The 22,500-nt window shown below is 38.1% G+C and overlaps 1 protein-coding gene, 1 non-coding gene and 1 pseudogene across 2 annotated transcripts; 2 read left to right on the plus strand and 1 right to left on the minus strand.

Annotated features, from left to right (window-relative positions):
* Positions 1-8,975: 8,975 nt before the first annotated feature.
* LOC109080904 lies at positions 8,976-11,710 on the minus strand (annotated as a pseudogene).
* Positions 11,711-13,332: 1,622 nt separating this feature from the next.
* Positions 13,333-16,281, plus strand: LOC122140859 (sodium channel subunit beta-1-like). Its single transcript, XM_042746014.1, has 3 exons — positions 13,333-13,587; positions 14,754-14,920; positions 16,060-16,281. Exons 1-3 carry the CDS (start codon positions 13,512-13,514, stop codon positions 16,279-16,281), a joined length of 465 nt encoding a protein of 154 aa, XP_042601948.1. The 5' UTR covers positions 13,333-13,511.
* Positions 16,282-20,312: 4,031 nt separating this feature from the next.
* Positions 20,313-20,387, plus strand: trnaa-agc. Its single transcript has one exon. It is a non-coding gene; the product is annotated as a tRNA-Ala (tRNA).
* The last annotated feature ends 2,113 nt before the right edge of the window (positions 20,388-22,500 follow it).

Consider the following 22,500-nt stretch of genomic DNA (forward strand, 5'->3'; position numbering starts at 1 on the left):
TGACGTGGTGAGGGTGTGTGTGTGAGGGTGGCGCGGTGTGGTGTGCGTGTGTGTCGGGGGTGTGTGTGTGGGGGGTGTTTGGGTGTTGGCGTGTGAGTGTCGGTGTTGGTGCGTCTGGGGGAGTGGGGGTGTGTGTGAGTGTGGTGTGTGTGTGTGTGTGTGGTGCTGTGTGTTTTAGTGGGGGTGTGTTTGTGGGTTGGTTTGTGAGTGTGTGTTGTGTGTGTGTGGTTGTGTGAGTGGTTGTGGTGTGTGTGTGTGGGGGTGTGTGTGTTGTGTGTGTGAGTCGTTGAGTGTTGAGTGTGAGTGTGTGGTGGTGTGTGTGTGTGTGACGTGTGAGTGTGTGTGTGGTGTGATTGTGAAGTGTGTGTGTCGTGTGTGAGTGTGTGTGTGAGCTGTGTGAGTGTTTTGGGTGTGGTGTGTGTGTGTGTGTGTGTGAGTGTGTGTGTGTGTGTGTGTGTGTGTGTGTTTGAGTGTGAGTGTGTGGTGCGGTGTGGTGTGTGTGTGTGTGTGAGCTGCTGTGTGTGTTAGGCATGGGCGACCGATTACGGTATTCAAGGTATGCCGCGGTTTGAAAATGTCACGGTTTCAAAACCACTTATATTTTCCATTATACCATTCCTGCTGTATGTTCTGTTCTCCATGTCTCCTCAGAGACTGAAAGAGCAGGAATCGCTCAGACTGAGTGCAGTGTAGAGAGTAACACTGACCCCTCCTCCTCCTGCTGGTGCGAGCGAGCCGGTCAGTCACGGAGCTGTGTAGGATGACCCGGGTACACTTCACATTCACCGTTCCTTTCCGTCTCGCGCACAGCCTTCAAAAGTATACTCAACCGCAGGATGAGGCTCGACAACATGACGCAGTGTACCATCGGGGTGCACGGCTGTCCGCGAGCACCTTGATTGACGAAAAATAAACATTAATGCCGACACGGTGCGGCGGGACGGCCCGAAGTATACTCTGGCCTATTACAGAGCGAGTCGACAACCAGACATTTTTGGTCTTATTGCAAACTCTCTGTTCTGGACTTAAACAAACGCATTGGCAATGCAATCATTTTTCCAAAATGTAAATTTACGTGACAAATATGAAGTCTGTTAACAACCGTTAAAAACACAGGCCAGAGACGCTGAAGTACGGACTCAACAGAGAAAATACTGCAGCAGGAAAGATCATCACTGTTCATGATTGCACTAACTACTGGAAGAAAATCCTCAATACTGATTTGGGGTTTATATGAATGTGTTTCAGAGGGGAGCTGACTGTCTTTGAAAAGCGTACGTGGTATTTTCTTTTCATCTGGTCTCTGTATAGTTCATATTAAAGCAGTGTTTCAGCAGCAGCTGTTTTCGTTTTACAGCGGTAAACCAAGGAAACGCTGTATCTGGTCTATGTATCTGTGTTCCAGAGGCGCCTCCTGCTGTCAGAGAGAGTGAATCTGCATCTCATTCAGAGCTTCTGCTGTTTGTCAGAAACATTTGTTGTTTGATTCAAAATTGGGAGTTATTAAATCAAACAAAAAAAATCAAATTGTTGTGTGTATGATTATTATTATATAACTAAATTATATGAAATGATATAAATGAGATGTATATGAATTATCTAACTAAAATTAAATAACTATAATTACAGATTTAGGTTAAATAAAGATCAAAGAAAAAAGAAACTAATTCTACTGTTTTGTAAATCTTTATGTATGTGCTCCCCCCAAAAAAACACAAATTCATATTGGTCACACCCACCAGCTAGAAAGGAAAAGTTTTTTTTTTTTTTACCCAGTCATTTAAAAAATAAAACACATTTTCAGAGCTGTAAACAACAATACCGTGATACGCGTGAATATTTTTTGCTTAAGGTTATTCATACCGTTCTGAAAATCTCATACCGGCCCATGCCTAGTGTGAGCGAGCAGCTTTTGCTTGTGTGCATGTGTGTGTGTGTGATTGCACATGTTTGCTTGTGTGGAGTGTGTGTGTGAGTCTGCCTATGTTGGATTGTGTGAGTGTAGTGTGCAAGTGTCACTGATAAGTGGCAGGGGTGTGTGCTGCGTTTGCGAGTGTGAGTCCGCATTGCTTGGTGTGTGTGTGTGTGTGTGCTGTGTGTGTGATGCACATGTTTGCTGTGTGAATGTGTGCGTGCAAGTGTATGATAAAGTTTGCGTGTGGGTGTGGTGTGTGAGTCAGCATTTGCTTGTGCTGGATGTGAGAGTGAGTTTGCATGCAAGTTGTGTGTGTGCATGTAGGAGTGTGTGCATGAGTTTGCTTTTGTGAGTGTGTGTGAGTCAGCATTTGCTTGTGTGTGTGTGATTGTGCATGAGTTTACCTGTGTGCGTGCGTACAAGTGTGTGAGCTTGCTCGAGAGTTTGCACGTGTGTGTGAGCGTGTGCTTGCATGTGTGAGTCATCATTTGTTTGAGTTTGCATGTATGCATATGCATGCAAGTGTGTGCATGCAAGTGTGTGCATGAGTTTGCTTGTGAATTTGTGTGTGTATGGCAAGTGTGCATGCATGCATTGCTTGAGATTGTGCATGCGCAAGTTGACGTCTGCGCTTGGAAGTGTGAGTTTTGGTGTGTACATGTATGTTAGAGGCAAGTGTGCCACAAGTTGTGCTACAGAGAGTTTATTTCAGCAGTCTTCTTAATCAATCTTGTGTTTGTGAATCTAGTGTGGTGTTTGTTCAGGGGTGTAAGCCATCGGCGTTGGCCTACGGATGGCAAATTCTGGTGACGTTTCGCTGCTCATTCTTCAAGCGATGATGAGGAGGAGAAGGAGAAGAAGAAGATGAAGCATCTGCCGACTCATACAAATCTGGGAATGAGCGCCCTTTTTTGTCTACTGCAATGAACACATTTATCTTGGCAAGATTGGTGCATGAAAACCTAAGCAAAAAAAGGTAGCACACTAACGGTAAATCATCATCAGAGTAAAAACACAAGTAACATCAAAAAAATCATTATGCAAACCAGTACGAGAGTAGCTATATTAGTTAGTAGAGTAGTTTACTAAGACTTTAATCCTAGAGCTGAAGACTAGATGTTATAATGAGCATCGACGTGGAGTTTCTATCTTTATGCACATAGACGTTTTTTTAAGGGCCACCCCACAGCGAGTGATCACAAAGGCGAACGATAACTCTAACCAATAGTTTAAATTCATTTTTCATAATCACACTACAAATTAGTATACAATAGGAAAGAACATTTCAATGTTTTAGTGTTTCCAATTCAGTAAGCCATCCTGCCTTAGTTAATAGGAGCTCAAAAGGTGGCTGCATTCTTAAATTTAGCACTTTCTACAGTACAGGACTGAATCCAGAGTAGAAATAAACTAGAGGAAGATAACTGTGTCAATGAGTCACACCTCTAAGCGAGGCAGGCTAGCGAGCTAAGGGCTCTAGAGAATACACAAGTGTTCAACATCTCATCATGATAGTGTCAGCTTGGCTGTTATAATCTCTAATATTAACGGAAGATTAATTATCTTTGAAAGCCTTTCATGACTATTGTCTGTAGTTAGGATTCTTGTTGTGAACGGACGACATGTTTTACCTTTCTGTTGTTGTTGTTGTTCACTAATATCTGGCCTGGTTTCCGGTTCTGTAGATTTGTAAGCAGCGATGCTTTTCTGTGGAGACTGAAGTTTATCGTGGAGAATGCAGTTTTAGTTTAGTTTGAAGACGGGACCGTCTCGTCTTAGAGAATTAAATCACATCTGCCCAAACGCAAGCGCAAGCCCGAGAAGAAAGGTTTCAGCGCAATTACTGGAGATTTAAACTAAAACAGCTGTTTATGGTGGGTGTGAATTCTGGAAGCTTTTTACTAGGTGTAAATCTCAATATGATTTGAAATGGAAATTGGTTTTAGTCGGGACAGCACAAGCCGTTGTACAATCGTCTCTACGTGAGTATGTGACGTTCTACACTCCCATCATGCCAATGAGACGTGACCTACAACCTCAGCTGACGTCAGGTGACCCCGGAAGACCGGTTGGTGCATCATGGGTTTCCTCAGGAAATGTGTCAGAAATCAACGAAACGCCAGTTCACTTGTGGGGTTTTATCAGTTCTGCGTCGGGTTTCGTGCAGCTTCATTAAAATGTTTAAAAATAACTTTTTCAGTAAGTAAGGCCTTAACAGCATGTAAAATCAGATCAGATTCCTGGGTAGAAGTGTGAATGCATTGCAACAAAAATAAATGTTGTCTTCAGGTATTTCTGTATTGTTTTCAGCACCAATATCTAAACATCTGAAAATCAAGAGGAAAAAACATTTTTCTGGAGCCACAAACATGGGAATTAAGTCCTGTTTTTCATTGAAATTGAACCAAAATGAAGTTTTCACTTGAAAAACCTGTTGGCAGGGACATTTGTTCTTGTTTTGGACTTCCTTTGGATCAGTTTCTCGTCGTATTCTTTAGGACATTTTCTCTGCAAAAAAAGACGGAAAAAGCACTGAGGGGAAGAGCACTGGTTTATTGCAGTGTGATCAGAAGGTGCAGTAAATGTTTGTTTATAGTTACAATCGTTTGTAAAAGAATGAAAAATTAACGGAGATCTGCTGAAAGTTGTATTTTCAAACTTTGAAGTGTTTATTAATTTACATTTTAGAGACCTTATTGACATTTTATGTTACATTCAGTTTATCCCGTAAGTTTTTCTTCTTTACCTTCATAGAATCTGCAGAAAGCCTGTACCTGCGAATATGCATTACTCAAATATGATTAATACATATTTATTATCGTTCAGTTGTGCTAAGTCTATAATCCTCCAGTCCGAGTCATTGAGTGCAATGAGATGATTTGACAGGGGTCATGTGCCAGAATGAAGGAGTTTGTCTTCACATCAAAAAAAATGGAATAAAATAAATTTTAAAAATGCAAAAAATAAAATAAAGCATAAATTCATCACTTGAAATAAAAAAAAAAAACATTAACTTTAAAACTAAACACTAAAACCATATAGATATATGTAACACACAATAATAATACAATGAACTAAAACGCACAAGACTTTTAACTAAAATGTAACAAAACTATTTAAGCTATTTCACATCATTTATCATTTCGTTTAGTTAAAGTGCATATAATAACAACTAAGTTAACGAAAACAAAAAATTATAAAAACATACAACAAAATAACAGAAATTTTAAAATAAATTTTAACTCTAAAGGTCTTGCATAACGAGTAACGAAATTTTCGTATGCGTTGTTTTTTCGTGTTCGTCATGGTCGCGCCATTTACTTCAGTGAAAGTACAGATATTACTCCATTACCAGTGAAAAGTTGTAAAGGACAGAATTTGACTTAAGTAAAAACGATTTAAGTACAGAAAAATTAAATGTACTTTTTATGTCAAGTGGCTGATTTTTTTTATTGTTGTGTGTAATACTTGCAATAACTCATAAGCCTCTGAAGCAACTTAAAAATACCTTACACTTACCGAATACATCTAGAATATCATTTTGTTAGGATGATTGCAAAACAGTTCATATGTGGGTTTATAGGTAATAATATGTACATATTTGAGCAAAATAAGACAAGATTGTGTCTAATATGTACCACAGTAGTAACTACTCATTAATGGAATTGATATAAATAAATATCACGTTTAGTCTGCAACTGGTCAGTGTTCGCAAAAATGCTGGGAAATCAGCAATGCTTGCTACAGATGTGAAAAATACAGAATATTGAACCCAATCCCAATTTATTTTTTATGATGGAGAAAAGTTTCGGTGGCAGTGGTGTGAACGTGATCGTCATATTTATTTTTGACATATCGAAAGTTTTCATACTCTGTGCAAAGACCTTAAGTATGAAAATTCCACTGATTGAGGCCGATGGAATCAGACGTGCGTGTGTGAATGTTAGTAATGCTCTCGGTCCTGAAGGAAACCCATGATTGCCGGCGGGTTCAGAAGTTTTTAGCGTCTCGACTCATGAGTGACTCCATGTAGCTCTGTAGCAGAAGATTTCTTATATGCTCAAATTACATTCATGTACAGTGGCATGCGAAAGTTTGTGAACCCCTTGCAGAATCTGTGAATAATTTTAAATAAGAGTGATCATAAAAAATGCATGTTATTTTTTATTTAGTACTGTCCTTCGTAAGATATTTTACATAAAAGATGTTTACATATACTCCACAAGACAAAATAATAGCTTGAATTATTTAATAACCCCCATTCAAAGTTTGTGACCCAACCTGGTAGTTCTTAATACAGTGTGTGGTTTACCTGATGATCCACGGACTGTCTTTCTGTTTTGTGATGGTTTGTGCATGAGTCCCTTGTTTGTTCTGGACAGTTAAAATGAGCTCTCTTCAGAAAATCCTCCAGCTCCTGCAGATTCTTCAGTGTTCCAGCATCTTTTACATATTTGAACCCTTTTCAGCAGTGACTGTATGAGTTTGAGATCCATCTTTTCACACTGAGGACAACTGAGGCACTCAAACACAACTAATAAAAAAGGTTCAAACATTCACTGATGCTCCAGAAGGAAACATGATGCATTCAGTGCCGGGGCGTGAAAACTTTTGAACAGGATGAAGATGTCCAAATTTTTCTTATTTTGTAGAAATATCTTTTTATTTAGTTCTGCCCTTCGGAAGCAACAGAAGATACTTGCATGTTTCCCTGAAGACAAATTAAGTAAAATTTACCCTGATCTTCAAATCAAAAGTTTTTCACGTTTTCACCCCCCCCGAGTCTTAATGCATCGTATTTCCTTCAGGAGCATCGAGGGACTCACATCACAAAAACAAAAAACAGTTGGGGATCATCCAGAAAACCACACATCGTATTAAGAACCAAGGGTTCACAAACTTTTGAATGGGGTTATTTTAATAATCCGGGCTATTTTTTGGTCTTGTAGATTATTTGTAAACATCTTTTATGTAAAATATCTTACTCAGGACAGTACTAAATAAAAAAGTAACATGCATTTTGTATGATCTCTCTTATTTTGTTAAAATTATTCACAGATTCTTCAAGGGGTTCCCAAACTTTAGCATGCCACTGTAAAGATGTCTATCTCGTGTGGATTTGCTGTTATTGGCTGTTTGAACAGAAATACCTCTGTAGTGATGTTTCAGTAGTTCAATGATCAAACGATTCTGGGCAATGTATCAAGAATATGCCCAAACATGTGTTACTAATTTTAGTGTATACTTATTATTATTGGACACTATGCATTCTAATAAATATTCATGTATATATAATTATTGCACAGCTGTCTCTGGGTAGTGGACATGCAGTCTATTTTACAGTATTTTCAAATTCGATGATTATTTTTGTGAGACTACATGGAATAATATTTGTACTTTTATAACTTCATGGTCACTCCGTGTCTCTCTATTGAAGTGAACCGTACAAGTTCAAGCACACAGAGTATCAGTTTTGTTCTGAAATATTGATCAGTGTTATTTGTGGAATGTGCTTTTGTGAAACCCGAAGCTCTAAATGTCATGTTGTGTTGCTTTAATTTGAATGCACTCATATTTGTTGATCTGGTTTCAGTTATTAGATCCAGATTCTGTTCATATTGGGTATTTCACAGAGAACTGTTCAAATGAATTAAGTAACACTTTACAATAACATTAACATGAACTAACTAAGAAATACTTCTAACGCATTTAATAATCTTGGCTTAATATTAACAGAAAAACAAACTTTTTGAATTTAATAATGTATTAGTAGATGTTTAAATTAATACTATTTAGCTAAATGAACAGTAAAAACGGACATCAAACAAAAAGTATCACTCCATGTTAGTTTAATTTTTAGTTCACTGTATTAACTAATTGGAGCTTATTGTAAAGTGTTACCAAATTATAACGAAAATAAACATCCCCTGAACTTTTTCACACATGCAATGGATTTTAATAAAATGCCTTTATTGACAATATAAAAATCACAATGCATTCATTTATCATTAATTATGTACAGTCTAGTGGTGTTCAGTATCTAAACACACAGTTCAGTCTGAGCAGCGCTGATAAACCATCAAAACCTAACGCTAATGGGTGATTTAAGGAGGGGTTAAACTAGCCTCTGCACATCCGTGTGCGGTATAAACAAACGTTTAAACACGGCTAAACGCCTCTGGACCACACACCAAACGACTTGAGTTGTATTTTTTTAAAACAGTGCTTCTAGAATATATTTCAGATCTGCTACATGTGTCGGAGCATTAGTAGATAAACGAACACTGATCCGGACTCCGCTCCAGGTTCTTTATTGGTGCCCAAATGTTCCATGAAGAACTTGATCATCCATTGGAACACTGCAGGGTCTATATATATTGGAAAAACGTTTGTTACACTCTTTTAAAAATAAAGGTTTTTATTGGCATCAATGGTTCCAAGAAGAACTTGTAACATCCGTGGAACAAGAGGTTCATTACAGCGGGAAAAAGTTGTATAGATTATTAAAATGTTTTCCACTTTAAGAAAAAAAAACTGAACGGTTTTCTTTGGGGAGCCAAAAATGGTTCTTCAATGGCAATTCAATGCAAAAAACCTTGTTTTGGAACTTTATTTTTAAAGAGTGTATTTCCTCTTTAATATATTAGTAGATAAACTAATACGGATCTCCGATGTTTCCTTTTTGTTCATGACACATCTGTCTACACTCTTAAAATTAAAGGTTTATTGGTTGCCAATATTTCCATTAAGAACCTCCATGGAACCATTACAGGTTCTTCACAGTGGAAAAGAACCTTCAAAACATCCACGCTAAGAAAAAAAAAATATGGTTGTTTTTTAAAGAATGTCACTTCTTCGGAGAACCCTCTGTTTGGAACCTTTATTTTTAAGAGGTGTGTGACCTCTTAAAAATAAAAGGTTCTTCGATGCTTCTATAAAGAAACTTTAACATCCACAGAATCTTTAAAACGTCAGTTTCATAGTGGAGTTGTTGACTGCAAAGGAATGGCATTACTTCGGCGTTTCAACGCAAAAAAAACCTCTTTCAGTACTTTTACTTTTAAGAGTGTATTTCCTCGTCCTTGTACTGAATAATCATCCTGTTCCACCTTCATTGTCCCAGATGCATCTGCGTCCTCATTCTGACAGCCAGACGTTGTCAGTCGGTCGTTCCCTGGGCAGCGAGCCTGATGCTTGAGGAAACTGTCTCTCCAGACGATCTTCTTGCCGCAGAGCGCGCCAAACTCGTAGGGACGCCAGGCCTCCGTGTGTCGTGAACGTGTTTGGCGTCAGGTGGTGCTTCATCTTGAAGCTCTTGGAGCAGACGGGGCAGGCGAACGGACGCAGGTTCAGGTGGCTGCATCTTCACGTGGCGGTCGCGCATGGCTCTTCAGCGTGTACGCTTTGCCGCAGTGAACAGAAGTGGACTTTGGGCGACGCCAGAGAAAGAGGAGAGCGCACGGGGAGGACGAGGACGACTGCGCGCGAGACCCAGGAGAGCTCGGACGGTCACGGGAGCCTAAACTGGTTCGGACGTCGCCTGGTGGCCAAAGGACGCTGGGAAAATCTGGCCCCGTGGCCTCGCGATCTCGATCTGGTAGGTCTCGAACAACGCGGCGGTCCGTTTCGTCCTCCTCGTCTTCGTCCAGCAGTCCCTGGCGTATGACAAAAGTCCACTGGTTCCACAGTCCGGACCGTCCGTCTCGCCGCTCTCTCGCTCTCGCTCTGAGACGTCCGTCCGACTTCGACGGCTCCTGAGAGAAGGGACAAGAGCAGACAACAAGTCAAAAAAAAAAAAAAACACGTTGGCTCTCCAGCGTCTCCCCCTGGTGGACGGGCGCTAAACTGCAAGTGATGAAGAAGCTCCCACTCCACCGGCCTGGTGTTCCTCACACTTCACCCTCACTTTGTCCTCATCCCAGCGGCTCTCTCCGACTCCTTAGTCTGCTTTACATCCTCCGCTGCTCCTCAGTCTTCCTGCGCTCCTCGGAGGCGAGCGCGGATTCGGTGGCCTCGCGAAGTATGAAGTTTTTCGATGGACGGGGCAAAGGTGCGACGGGGAATGTGTGGAAAACTTTCATCTCCCGTATTCGGGTTGCATTCGGGCTCGGTTCGGATGGGGAACGTCAGGCTGCTGCTTCGCTCCACCGGCTATGAGTCGGACGCCTCACATGTGGCCAGAGGCGGAAGCGCGGCTTTGCGGTCGTTTTTCTAGAGTTTGTTCGCACCGACCGCTCGCTCCCCGTCCTCCGGATCAGCGAAGCAGCAATCGGAGCTGCTGGGGCGACTGGTGACTGGAGGAAACGTCGCCCCACCGGGGCTGAACCTGAACCAAAAGTGCCGCGACCTCTTCAGGATGTCCGTGGCACTTGTCCACGATGTTGCCACATCTGCAGGAAGCTGGGCCACCGTGACGTAGTGATGATGTCGTCGCGCACGATGGCTGAGCTGACCCGTGGTAGGCCGAAGTTTTAACACGCTCCTCGAAGGCCAGAGGGTCCATGACGGAGGGGAAGAGGAGGGAGACACCGTGGGTGACGTTCTTCAGCAGAACCTGGCAACAGAAAACCGCAAGTGTTCAGAGCCGCTCCAGTTAGAGCTTCGTGTTTGTGCGGTGCAGGACCTGTAATGTGTGCTGTAGCATACTAAGCTTTCTGATGCTAAATAACCCAGGGGCCAGATTCACCCCACAAAACAGGCAAGACACTACAGATAAATAAAGTAAAAATTTTAACTAAACAGACATCACTATACTTTCCCGGCACAGTGCAATAAGACAATGTTTTGTATTTCAAGCTTTCTGTAACGTTATGTTTAAAATATGCAAATCAGGCATTAACTACTTGTATGCTTGTATACCTTGCATAGGCGGGAGTGTGTGTAAAGGCTGGGGAAGGCCATGGGCAAAAATGCCCCCTGCACAAAACAAATGAAACTCTATTACCTCTGTTGCTAACAAAGTGAAAATGAACAGAATTCTGTTGAGCATAGGAATGCAATGGCCAATCAGAAGCGTTTCAGATGAGTCAAAGCTGAAACTTACCAGTTTTGATTGCCCCGTTGGCGCGCGCGTTCTCTGGACTGAATTCCGCGAATTATCTCATAAACAACAGAGCGCAGATGCACGCACAATGTTAGAGATTCATTTCACAATGTATACAGCTTCATTGATTATAACTATAACTATATATATATATTTCTTTTTTTTATCTATTTTTTTAGAGTGCTTAAACTCGAGATCAAAGTTAGTGATAATGTCACTTTCTGTATAAAATGTATTCGCTTGTTTGAATAACGTGGAAAGGAAACGATATATAATCTATTTATCACTTTCTAATGTTTTGTTAAATTGTAATCCCGTTATATACAAATTGAGTTCCCATTAAACACATTCTATTATCCTACATGTGACACCCATGTCTGGTTGTTTCCTAAGAAGACGGGTTTATGATGTTGAATACATTTGGCTGCTGTAAGTCTGGACTCGGTTTCACCCTCCGCCGGTGACACCGTGTAACTCGGGCTTCAGATGTATGTAGAGTGTGTGAAATCGGTGTGAGATCAGTTCCACACTCAATGGTTCCTGGTAGGTGGAAATAGGGCGATGACGCGGCCAGCACGCACCGGTGTGCGCGCGGAACACCTGACCCTGCACCTGAATGGACAGGTCACAACAGCTGACCCCTCCTCGCGCTGCCGGTTTCAGATTCTCCAGCACCGACGCTGCGCGCGCTGGGGAAACACACCTGCAGCACCGGGCCTGGCGGGAGCACTGCGGCCCACGATCCGCTCCATCCTGCCGGGGAGACGAGAGAAACCAACACCCGCCACCCGCGGAGGAAAGATATCACGGGTATATAATCACAGCAGAACCGCTCCGGTCAAAAAACGCGCTCCCTCCGCCGTTAGTCTGGTTCAGCCCGCAGATCGGATCCGCTCAACCGGATCGAACTAGCAACATCATAACAGGCTATAACAACACATCAAGCGCTTATGAACGCTCATATGCTCGTGTGTGTTTACAATAACATCAGCAAAGATCCGAGTCCACACATAATATGTGTTACGTTCGGTGATGATCTACTGATCTGATCAGTTTAGCGAAATTGAATATGAAAGTTGTTTTTTAATCTCACCTGCGTTTCACTGTGGAGCTCTGTCTGCGGAACAGAAAGAGACACGCCCCCTTCCTGAAGACCCGCTCCTCATGTAATATACAGTATATGACCTAGACTGCGTGTACTTTATAAAGCTGTGATCTAAATTTTAAATATAAATGAAATTCAGAAAGACGCGGCGCGTCCGTCTGCTTTATTATAGAATAGAGACCGAAAAGAATTTAACAGAATATGTGCATCAATGCACCATGCGCGGTCACACCGTCACCGCTGATGCTGCGAGCGGGAGGCCGGCTCATGAATATTAATGAGGATACGCCACAGGAGCGTCATTAATATGCATGAGCTGACTCGCGCAGTTCTGCGGGTCCGTGTGACGCCGCTCTCTGTCTGACTGAAGTTCAAAAACATCCCCCCATAAATTAATATTTAAAACATCCCGCCAATTATTAAATGAATTTAAATTTAAAGGTGTTTATATTACAGTTAAGGTTTTTTTTTTTTTTTATGTCTTGTCTCTGAATTCACCCACTTCTTCTTGTATGAGGCTGTAAATGTTTTGTTATGTGCTGTTGCAATTTAGGTCTCGCACAAAAAAATAAAAATAACAATATTTTAAAAAAGACATGCACAACCCTTGAAAAAAAACATAATTAGATTATGATATAATGTCAATGAACTAGATTTCTCTAAACAGCTGATCTGAAAGATTTTAACAGCTGGTATTTTATTTTATTTATATTATATTTGTACATCAACCTGCCCTGGGACTACAGATGAAAAAAACAAGCAGTTTTGGGTTAAATCTGGCGCATTATGCATTTATTTGATGCGTTATTAATGTGCATTGGCCCTGATTAAATAAATACAAATGTTAAAAATCAATAATTTTCTGTGGTATGAAACAGGAGCTCGTCTGAGAGAAAAAAACGCTTTATTATATTAACGATCATTAATCTCAGTTTAAATGATTATTATTTTTTCAATGCAGACATTGTTGAAGGGGGCCGGCCTCCACCTGCCGGCAGCGTCGTGACGTTCCACCGCGCGTTCGCTTGAGCCGCGCGCGCGGCCCGGGGTTTTTTTACCGCAGTGCCGTGCATCAGTGCGAGCGTCACCGGGAACCGCGCAGAATGGCGTTAAGCGCCGACAGATCTCCGTTTTTACCGATCTCACGCGCCAGTCTGATGCCTGAGGAGTCTACCGCGAGGCAGGTGATGATTATATTATAATGAAGATGAATCCGGAGCGCGCGCTGTGTTTTCGATGTTAACTGAGTCAGAGATGCGCAGGTGATCTGAAAACAGAGCTGCCCTTGATCTCAGCGTTTAAAGAAGGTCAGCAGAGAGTCGGGGCCCCGCTGGCCTGGTTTCGAACACTAAACATCTTTCTAAAGCAGAGAGAGGGGCACGTGACCCTCCTGAAGATCTCCTGAGCGGACACAAAGAGAGTGTGTGTGTGTGTGTTTATCTGCTGCGATGATGATGATGATGATGATGAAGATGATGATGATGAGACGTCTGCTGCTGCTGTGTGTGTTCTGCGCGCTCTCCGGTGAGTCTCTCGGTCAGAACCGGGGCCCGGGGCCCGCTGGGAAGAGCCCAGAGAAAGAAAAAAACTGTAATTAATGTCCTAATGAATAATGGAATAATGGGGTTTAACCTATAACTAACCTAAAATTAGATTTAAAATGAGAGACCATTTAAAAAAAATGGATTAACATGAATTAAAATTTATGAAAATGAACAAATGATTAAAAAAGACGTTATTTTTATATTTAGAAAAATATATTCATTTAATTTTTTATAGAAATAAAGCATTTGATTGAAATAAATACAAGAATGCATATAAATAAATTTGAGAAAATAAATGCATTAATAAAAATAAATAAAATTTGATTTAAATAATAATACATACAGTACTATAATTGCACTGTAAAGAAAAAAAATATGAACTCAAATAAATTTTATTTAAATAAAATGTTATATAAAATTTTATTTAAATAATTTATAGATATGATTAAAAATTACAGTTTCTTGTAAATAAGAAAAAAATTACATTCGTTTAAAGAAATAAACAAAAAACTGATGCAAATAATAAAAATCGTTTTAAGGTAAATAAATTAATAAAATAAATCAACTTTGACTTGAAATGTGAAAATACAGTGCTATAGTGAGTAAGAAAAGAATGCAGTGATATAACTTAAAAAGATGCTAAATAAACAAAACATTAAAAATAATGTTTTGATTAAAATAAAATTATTTACAAAGTAATTGTAAATAGATAAAAATGTAAATTTTAAATGCATTTTATTTAAAATGAGGTCAATTGATCAAAGTGTTACAAAACAAAAAAGGGTTAAAATCAAAAAAAATTAATGATTAAAAAATGCATTTGATAAAAATAAATAAATTAATAAAAAAAGTTACAATTAAGTGAAAAAATAATAAAACTTGCTTAAAATAAATAAATGGGATAGATTAAAATAAATACAATTTGTTGTAAATAATAATTAAAGTGAATAAACAAAGCATTTGACTTGAAAATCAGATTTAGATGAATCCGTAATCAGTACAGTGATATGATGAGCAGAGAAGAACGCTGGGAGGTAATTGTGTATAGACACGCGTACAGGGGACTCCCCCCCCCCCTCAGTGCTGATGGGTTGGTTGACGGGTTCATTAACCACATGTGGAAGCTGAATGATGGTGTCTCTGCAGTGTCTCTGTGCAGCGGAGCCTGTGCCGAGGTGGATTCAGACACCGAAGCTGTGGCCGGACAGCTCTTCAAGCTGGGGTGCATCTCCTGTAAGATGCGCGGAGAGGTGGAGGCCTCGGCCACCGTCGACTGGATGTTCAGGGCGCGAGGAGAAGCCGACTTCGTGCACGTGAGCATTTAAACGAGACACGCAGCCTCCTCAGAATGAAAGCGCAGATCATGTTTTCTGAGGTCATGTGATGCTTTCTGCAGGAACAGACGCAAGTTAAAGTCATTATGTTCAGATCTTGGGTCTGTTCTTCTCAAGACTTGAAATACAGAACACGAGTCGCGTGGACGGCTGCTTTTTAGAGGCTTTTTCAGCAGAAATTGACTTTTTAAATAAATGCGTAGTAATTTAATACATTTAATTAAAAATAAATAAAATTGATCAGAAAAATAACTCAAAAATAAAAAAAGCATTCGATCAAAATAAATAAGTCCAACATTGTTAAAATAAAATAAAATTGCAAAAAAAAAATAAAAATTTGATCTTGAATAAATAAATACGAATGATTAAATAAACAAAACAAAAGCATTTGTTTAAAAATAAATAAATACAACATTGAATTATACATAAAGAAATAATGAATAAAAATAAATACCAACATTGTTCAACATAGATACGTTTCATTAAAATATTGGTTCAAATAAAATAGTAATAATTTGTAATATAATGAATTTGATGAAAATAAATTAAATTTAATGTAAATAAAAAATTGGAATGACTAAATGAACAAAAGCAATTAATTTAAATAAATGAAACAACTTTTTTTAGTAAAAGTATTAAATTAAAAATGTTGACTAAAATGAAATTTGATGTAAATAAAGAATATAAAGCAAACGCCTCTGTATTAAAAATAAATAAAAACATTAGTAAACTAAACATTTAGTTAATACATTGATTAAAATTAGTCAAATTTGATGTAAATAAGTAATTAATGAATGACTAAAATAAACTAAAGTGTTTGATTAAAATAATTGAAATTTAATGTAAATAAAAATAAATAATTAAAATAAATGAAGTCAATATCTAAATGATCATGAATACAAGCATTTGATTTAAAATAAATCAACTAAATTATTATTCAAATAAATGGATTTTTAATAATTCAAAAAAAATAAATAACATTTATATAAAATACCGTGCGATTGATTGAAATAGGTAACTAACTAAATAATAACAAAGCATGGTGATTAAAAGAGATAGAACCACGTTCAGTAGAAAGAGAGCGGTCTCAGTCTCTGTCTGTGCTGTGCCCTGGACAGATTTACAGCTACGACGGCGAGGCGTCCAGCATCATCGACGAGCGCTTTCAGGACCGCATGGAGTGGCACGGCAGCAAGAAGACCTTTGACCTCCAGGACGCGTCTGTGGACCTCCTCAACGTCACCTTCAAACGGACTCCGGCGTCTACCGCTGCATCTTCAACCGAGGTGCTCAGCTACGAACACTACGAGTTCTCCACCATCGCCAGCCAAAGGAGGTGACCTCACCGTCGTGGGCAAAGGTACAAGAACAGCTGACCTCTGCGTGCCAGTCACAGTTATTTCTGGTGAAAGATGCATGAATGAATAGCCAAAATATTTAAACATGCTGTATGCAAAGTGTATTTGGTTTTTCGTAATGTATTATATTGTTTTCAATAATATTGTCGAAAATGGGTCAAAATTGCACATGGAGCCACATTGTGATCCTTGTATCTCTGGGAACTGCACTACGTAGGGCCTTAACAATGGGAGACAGGCAAAAGACAAGTTTATTTAAGAACCATAATCTTAAAAGGATATTGAGATATATATATAATACGTTATGAGTTACAGGCATGCAAACATTGGCAAAAAGAGTCTTTTTGTCAGTGAGACAGGTGTGTTCAATGCAGTGGTTTGATAGAGTCTACATTTCTAGTTTCAAAATTATTTTCTCTTCATACGTTCCTCTTTAATTACAGTAAATATCAGCTGAATGCAAAGTGACCCAGATTTAGTTTTTTGACCATTAAAAATGGGAAAGATTCAAACAGCTTACAAATGGAGCCGTAATGAGATCCCAGTATCTCTGGGAAATGAACCATAATGGACCTTAAAAATGATTAAAACCAGAAGAAAAGCTTAAAGAACACGTAATCTAAAAACATGTTGAGATATCTTTAACATTTCTTGTGGGTTACAGGCTCACAAAAACTTTGGCAAAAGAGTATTTTTGGCACTCGGACAGGTGTGTTCAATTCAAAAACTGTTTTTATAGAGAAAAACGAGATACATTTCTAGTTTCAAAATTATTTCTTACAGGATATATATCAGCTGAAGGCCTAGTGACCCCACATTTGGTTTTTGGCCATTAAAAATTGGAAAAAATTCAAAAAACTAGTACCCACGTCACTATCTCTGGAAACCGATCCATATTGGCTCTTAAAAAAATGGGTGACGCCAAAGGAAAAGTTCAGTGAATGATTAAGAACCTAAACTCATATTGAGATATCTTTAATGCTTCTAGAGTTTACAGCTATGCAAAGTTTGGAAAAAATTTTATATTTTCCACACTCAAGCAGGTTCTGAATCTATGGCCTTTGTTGTGATAGAGAGAAAGAGAAATGAGATACATTTTTAGTTTCAACTTATTGTTCTTCAGGACATTCCTCTTTAAATACAGTAATATCATCTGACCCACATTTGGTTTTCCACCACTGAAGATTGAGCCACACACTGAGATCCTCATATCTTCTGCGAAATAAACCATAAAGGGCCTTCAGAATGGAAGAAGAAGCTGAAGGAAAAAGTTTGTTAAGAACCAAACTCTAAAAGGATGTTCTGATTCTTCCGTTACAGCCATGCAAAACTTTGGGGGGAAAAGACAAAAAAAGTACTTTTTCTTCACTTCTGAAGTGCCACCGTTGGCATATAATTAAGTCAACAGATTTTACTAATGGAGCTACTAATCTCTGTGTAAAAATAACATCCCGATGCTGCCATCTTTCAGAACTCATTTTTACCCTCCTGTAGCTTGTGTCCCCAGTCTCAGATGAAGAAATGTTATCCATTGCATTTAATTATTTTGGCTTTCACCACTATCCATGTTTGTCTTTCTTCCAGACAAAAATATAAACAGAATCCACTGTTGTAGCTGGGGGAGTTGTGGAAGGGTCTTGAATCATTGTGAGCGAGAGTCGAGCGTGTGTTTTGTTGCAGCCACGCGCGGCCGGCGTCCATCGTGTCAGAGGTCATGATGTACGTGTCCATCATCGGCACTGCAGCTCTGGCGCCATGGTGTGAGATGATTCTACTGCTACAGGAAGATCGCCGCTGGGGTCCAAGATTGAGGGAACGGAGAGGGACAGCCTCAGAGCCAGCGCGTCAGTAACCACACTAACTCATCAGTTATTAGAGTTAACTACAACTAAAAACAAACTTACCTGGGGAAAATATTACTGAAATAAAATAAAATACTAAAAACCTTTTATTTCAACTAGTGGCCAAGGCAACATTGTCATTTAGTTTAACTAAATCTGAAAAAATAAAAATGGAAAACTAAATTCTGTTTTTATTTCATTTTACTCGATGCATTAAAATATCTGAAATAAAAATGAAAAATAAAATCAAAACAACAAAACACAACGAAAAATGACTAAAAATCCAAAACGGATTGAAAAATATTTTTTAAATCCAACAACCGTGTCTCAATAAAAAACTAAAATAAAGTGCTGTTTGTATGTAATTTTCCTTCAGGAGATGCTTGTTTTGTCGTGTTTCAGAGCGGAAGTAATCTGGCGATCGCGTCCGAGAGCAAAGGGCACAATGCGACCGGTGTGCCGGCTAGGCAGAATGAGCGTTAACTAGACAAGCACCACCCAAGTGAGTTAACTAACTGGTCACCAAACGTAGTCCTGGTTTTCCCTGGGTTCTCTTTCCAACATCTCTCATTTTTTCTCGTCCGCAGGTTTCTCCGGGACGGCTCTTCCTTCTGAAAAACTGCTGTCCACGCTGGTTTTATAAGCGTTTCTTTCCTCTTGGAACCTGATATTCCTGCGCTGAATGACCTTTATATGCTATGGCATGGATCAAACACCCCACAATCCACAGCAATACTCTAGGATGCAATACACTGGGTTTTTGCACTAGAGATCAGTAAAGAAGTCAAAGGCATCTTTGTTGATCTTGGCCACATACCTATACAGCTATATATAGGGTCTCTCTATACTTTAAGACCATCGGAGAGACAAACGCCATGCACACAGCAAATGCTACGGTTGCATGAGCTGAACAGTGAATGTGAATGCAAACACAATTTCTATGTTTCTACGCCGGGAGGAAACTCATCGATGCGCCCACTACCAAAACGACAAGCTCAAGGGAGAGTTTCTAGCTCGTAGTTGTTGTATATAATCAGTTTCAATATGTGGAATCAGACTCTAGCTCTTGAATGTAGCAAGCAACTCGCTGATGTGTGAAATGGCCATTGTGGGTAAGCGCCATTAAAGACACCCGATCGCTCGTCCGGTCCCGTGTGTGCCGTTTTAATGCATGCCCACACTGCAGACGATCAATGCCAGGATCCCACTAACAAAAACCTACTCTCCCCACATAGCCCCTTTCTGTCAGATGCGCCTGATATAATGTGAGGATCTGTGGGAAAAGCAGAATTGAATGCTGGGAAACCCAGGGCTGGTGGGCGGTGAAAGAAAGAAATGTGCAAATTAAATGAGTTCAAATAAGTTCTGTGGACTCTTTCATTTGTGAGTGGAAGCGGTGTGGATGCTGCTCTGTGTTAATACAGTCGTTGACAAAAACTAACTATGACTAACTAAGAACTAACTATTGCTAACTAAGGACTAACTATGACTTACTAACTATGACTAACTAAGAAGTAACTATTAGTAACTAAGGACTAACTATGACTAACTAAGAACTAACTATTGCTAACTAAGGACTAACTGACTAACTAACTATGACTAACTTAGAACTAACTATTGTTAACTAAGGACTAACTATGGACCTTACTATGACTAACTAAGAAATGTAACTATTAGTAACTAAGGACTAACTATGACTAACTAAGAACTAACTATTGCTAACTAAGAACTAACTATTGCTAACTAAGGACTAACTATGACTTACTAACTATGACTAACTAAGAAGTAACTATTAGTAACTAAGGACTAACTATGACTAACTAAGAACTAACTATTGCTAACTAAGGACTAACTGACTAACTAACTATGACTAACTTAGAACTAACTATTGTTAACTAAGGACTAACTATGACTTACTATGACTAACTAAGAAGTAACTATTAGTAACTAAGGACTAACTATGACTAACTAAGAACTAACTATTGCTAACTAAGGACTAACTATTGCTAACTAAGGACTAACTATGACTAACTAACTATTGCTAACTAAGAACTAACTATTGCTAACTAAGGACTAACTTTTGGTAACTAAGCACTAACTATGACTAACTAAGAACTGACTATTGCTAATTAATGACTAACTATGACTAAGAACTAACTATTGCTAACTGAAGTGTTCCTGTGGCTCAGTGGTAGAGCATTGCTTTAGCAATGCAAAAGGTTGTGGGTTCGATTCCCAGGGAACACATGTTAGGTAAAAAATGTTAGCCTGATTGCACTGTAAGTCGCTTTGGATAAAAGCGTCTGCTAAATGAATAAATGTGAATGTAACTAAGGACTAACTAAGGACTAACTATGACTAACTAAGAACTAACTATTGCTAACTAAGGACTAACTAAGAACTAACTATGACTAACTAAGGACTATTTATTGCTTACTAAGGACTAACTATGGCCATTCAAGCACTTTGCAGGAAAATGTAAAAATATTAAAGAAGTTTTTTTTAAAATAATCCTAGCATGGTTTCAGACATATTACCAGTATTTTAACTGTTTATTTACTGTATTTTAGGCCATAGCAGATTAAGACTTACTTAGAAACAGTTTTAAAATATATAATATATATATATAAAGTGATATAAATTGATATTAAAGTGATTATTGCACTTTACATTGTAGGTTGCTCTTATGTTATCTCGTTGTTATTAATGACAATGACAATTGTACATTTTACACAGCTGATGATATATATTACATTTTATATATAAAATTAAATGTCATATGAATATAATTTATCATACAAAGTATAATTTTTAGTTTTAAATTTTATTGCAATTTAAAAAAAAATGGGTTGAGAGAAACAATTTTAGTTGTAAGTTTTTTTTTATCAGTTGTAAATTATAATAAAGAAATCATAAATCAGTGATTAAGTCTTAAACATTAGTATTTTAAAATTTAATAAACATAATCATAAAGCCTAAATTAACAGCATTTAAAAATAATCGGTTAAAATAATAAGAAACAAACAATAGATGTTTAATAAAAAAAAAATAGTAAACAGTATATAAAAATAAAATTATTGTTGGGAGATGATTAAGGAAAAAATTTACTAAATAAAAAATAATCCAATGCTTTTATTCAGACTAAAAAAGTAAACAGCACATAAAATAATCATAAAAGATGATGAAATTAAAATGAACAGGGCTTTAGATAAAAGCTAGTTTAGAATGTAATTAAGAAAAACGAGTAGATGACGCAGTGTTTCAAAAACAGTTATTAATCATGGTTCATTTCTCTAGATTCCTTTAAAGACTGTTTAGCTCCTAAAGGACAACACTAATATTATATACATTATACTGTTTAAAAACTATTGTTATTGTTAAATTAATTGCTGAAAGAGAAACATTTCTGTTTGATTCTGTAGAGTTTTTAATTTATAAATGTAAACTCTCAGACAGTACAGTTCATATTAAGGAAGGCATGTTTAAAAAAAAAAAATATCTACTAATATATAAATAAAAAAGGTTATTGTGGGACTTTTTATCTCACTTTTTCTTGCAATTCTGACTTTCTTGATAAAATAAATATAAAGTTAATGAAAATAATTATATAACTTGCAATTCTGAGAGAGAAAAATAAGGAATTGTAAGACAAAAAAAATTTTTTTTACTTCTAGCAAGTTTATATCTCACAATATAAACAAGTGAGAATGTTGACAATATATTAAAAAATGTCGCAAATTACCTTTTTTTACCCAAAAAATTTAATCCTGTGGTGGAAGAAAAAAAAAGTTTCTATACTATACAGAAACATGACAAAAAGATGCAACACATGTCAACATAAAAATTTATTTTAATAATATTTCTTAATAAACAGTATTGCTGAAGGATGGATATTATTATTGCTGTTATTATTTGTTTTATTTTTGCTGAGCACAGAATGCATATTTTCTGTAGGCAGAAAACAGTCTGATACTACAATGGCAAAACATGAGTACGGTATCCCATAATGCAATGCAGTGGAGCCGAGCTTCCGTTTCCAGTGTGAGCAGGTAATTAGAGCAGTAGTCAGGACACACAGTAAGTTAGAAACAACATGTGCATTTTACACACAAAACACTCTTTCAGTTTTTCTCCTTTCAAACTTCACTTTAATTCAAGTGCTTCTTTGTGGTTATTTTGTGAAATTTCCTGCAAAATGTTGTTGGTTTATGTTTTGGATGACTATTCAAACACAAAAAAACCAGACCGTTTCCTCAGAAACATGACAGTGTGTTTCTTCAGGGGTCTCTAAAGGCTGTGTTTCGTGTGAATATTGTTTACCAACTGGAATAATCACTTGATATGTTTTTCCTCTGCTTCT

This window comes from Cyprinus carpio, chromosome B19 (assembly GCF_018340385.1).
Source record: "Cyprinus carpio isolate SPL01 chromosome B19, ASM1834038v1, whole genome shotgun sequence".
NCBI classification, from domain to species: Eukaryota; Metazoa; Chordata; class Actinopteri; order Cypriniformes; family Cyprinidae; genus Cyprinus; species Cyprinus carpio.

What these genes read in the sequence shown, in the direction of transcription:
- LOC122140859 (XM_042746014.1), top strand. Translation starts at nt 13,512, where the DNA reads ATGATGATGATGATGATGATGAAGATGATGATGATGAGACGTCTGCTG. An exon ending in TGTGTTCTGCGCGCTCTCCG is followed by an intron (nt 13,588 to 14,753) that starts GTGAGTCTCTCG and finishes GTGTCTCTGCAG; the next exon opens with TGTCTCTGTGCAGCGGAGCC. An exon ending in GAGAAGCCGACTTCGTGCAC is followed by an intron (nt 14,921 to 16,059) that starts GTGAGCATTTAA and finishes TGCCCTGGACAG; the next exon opens with ATTTACAGCTACGACGGCGA.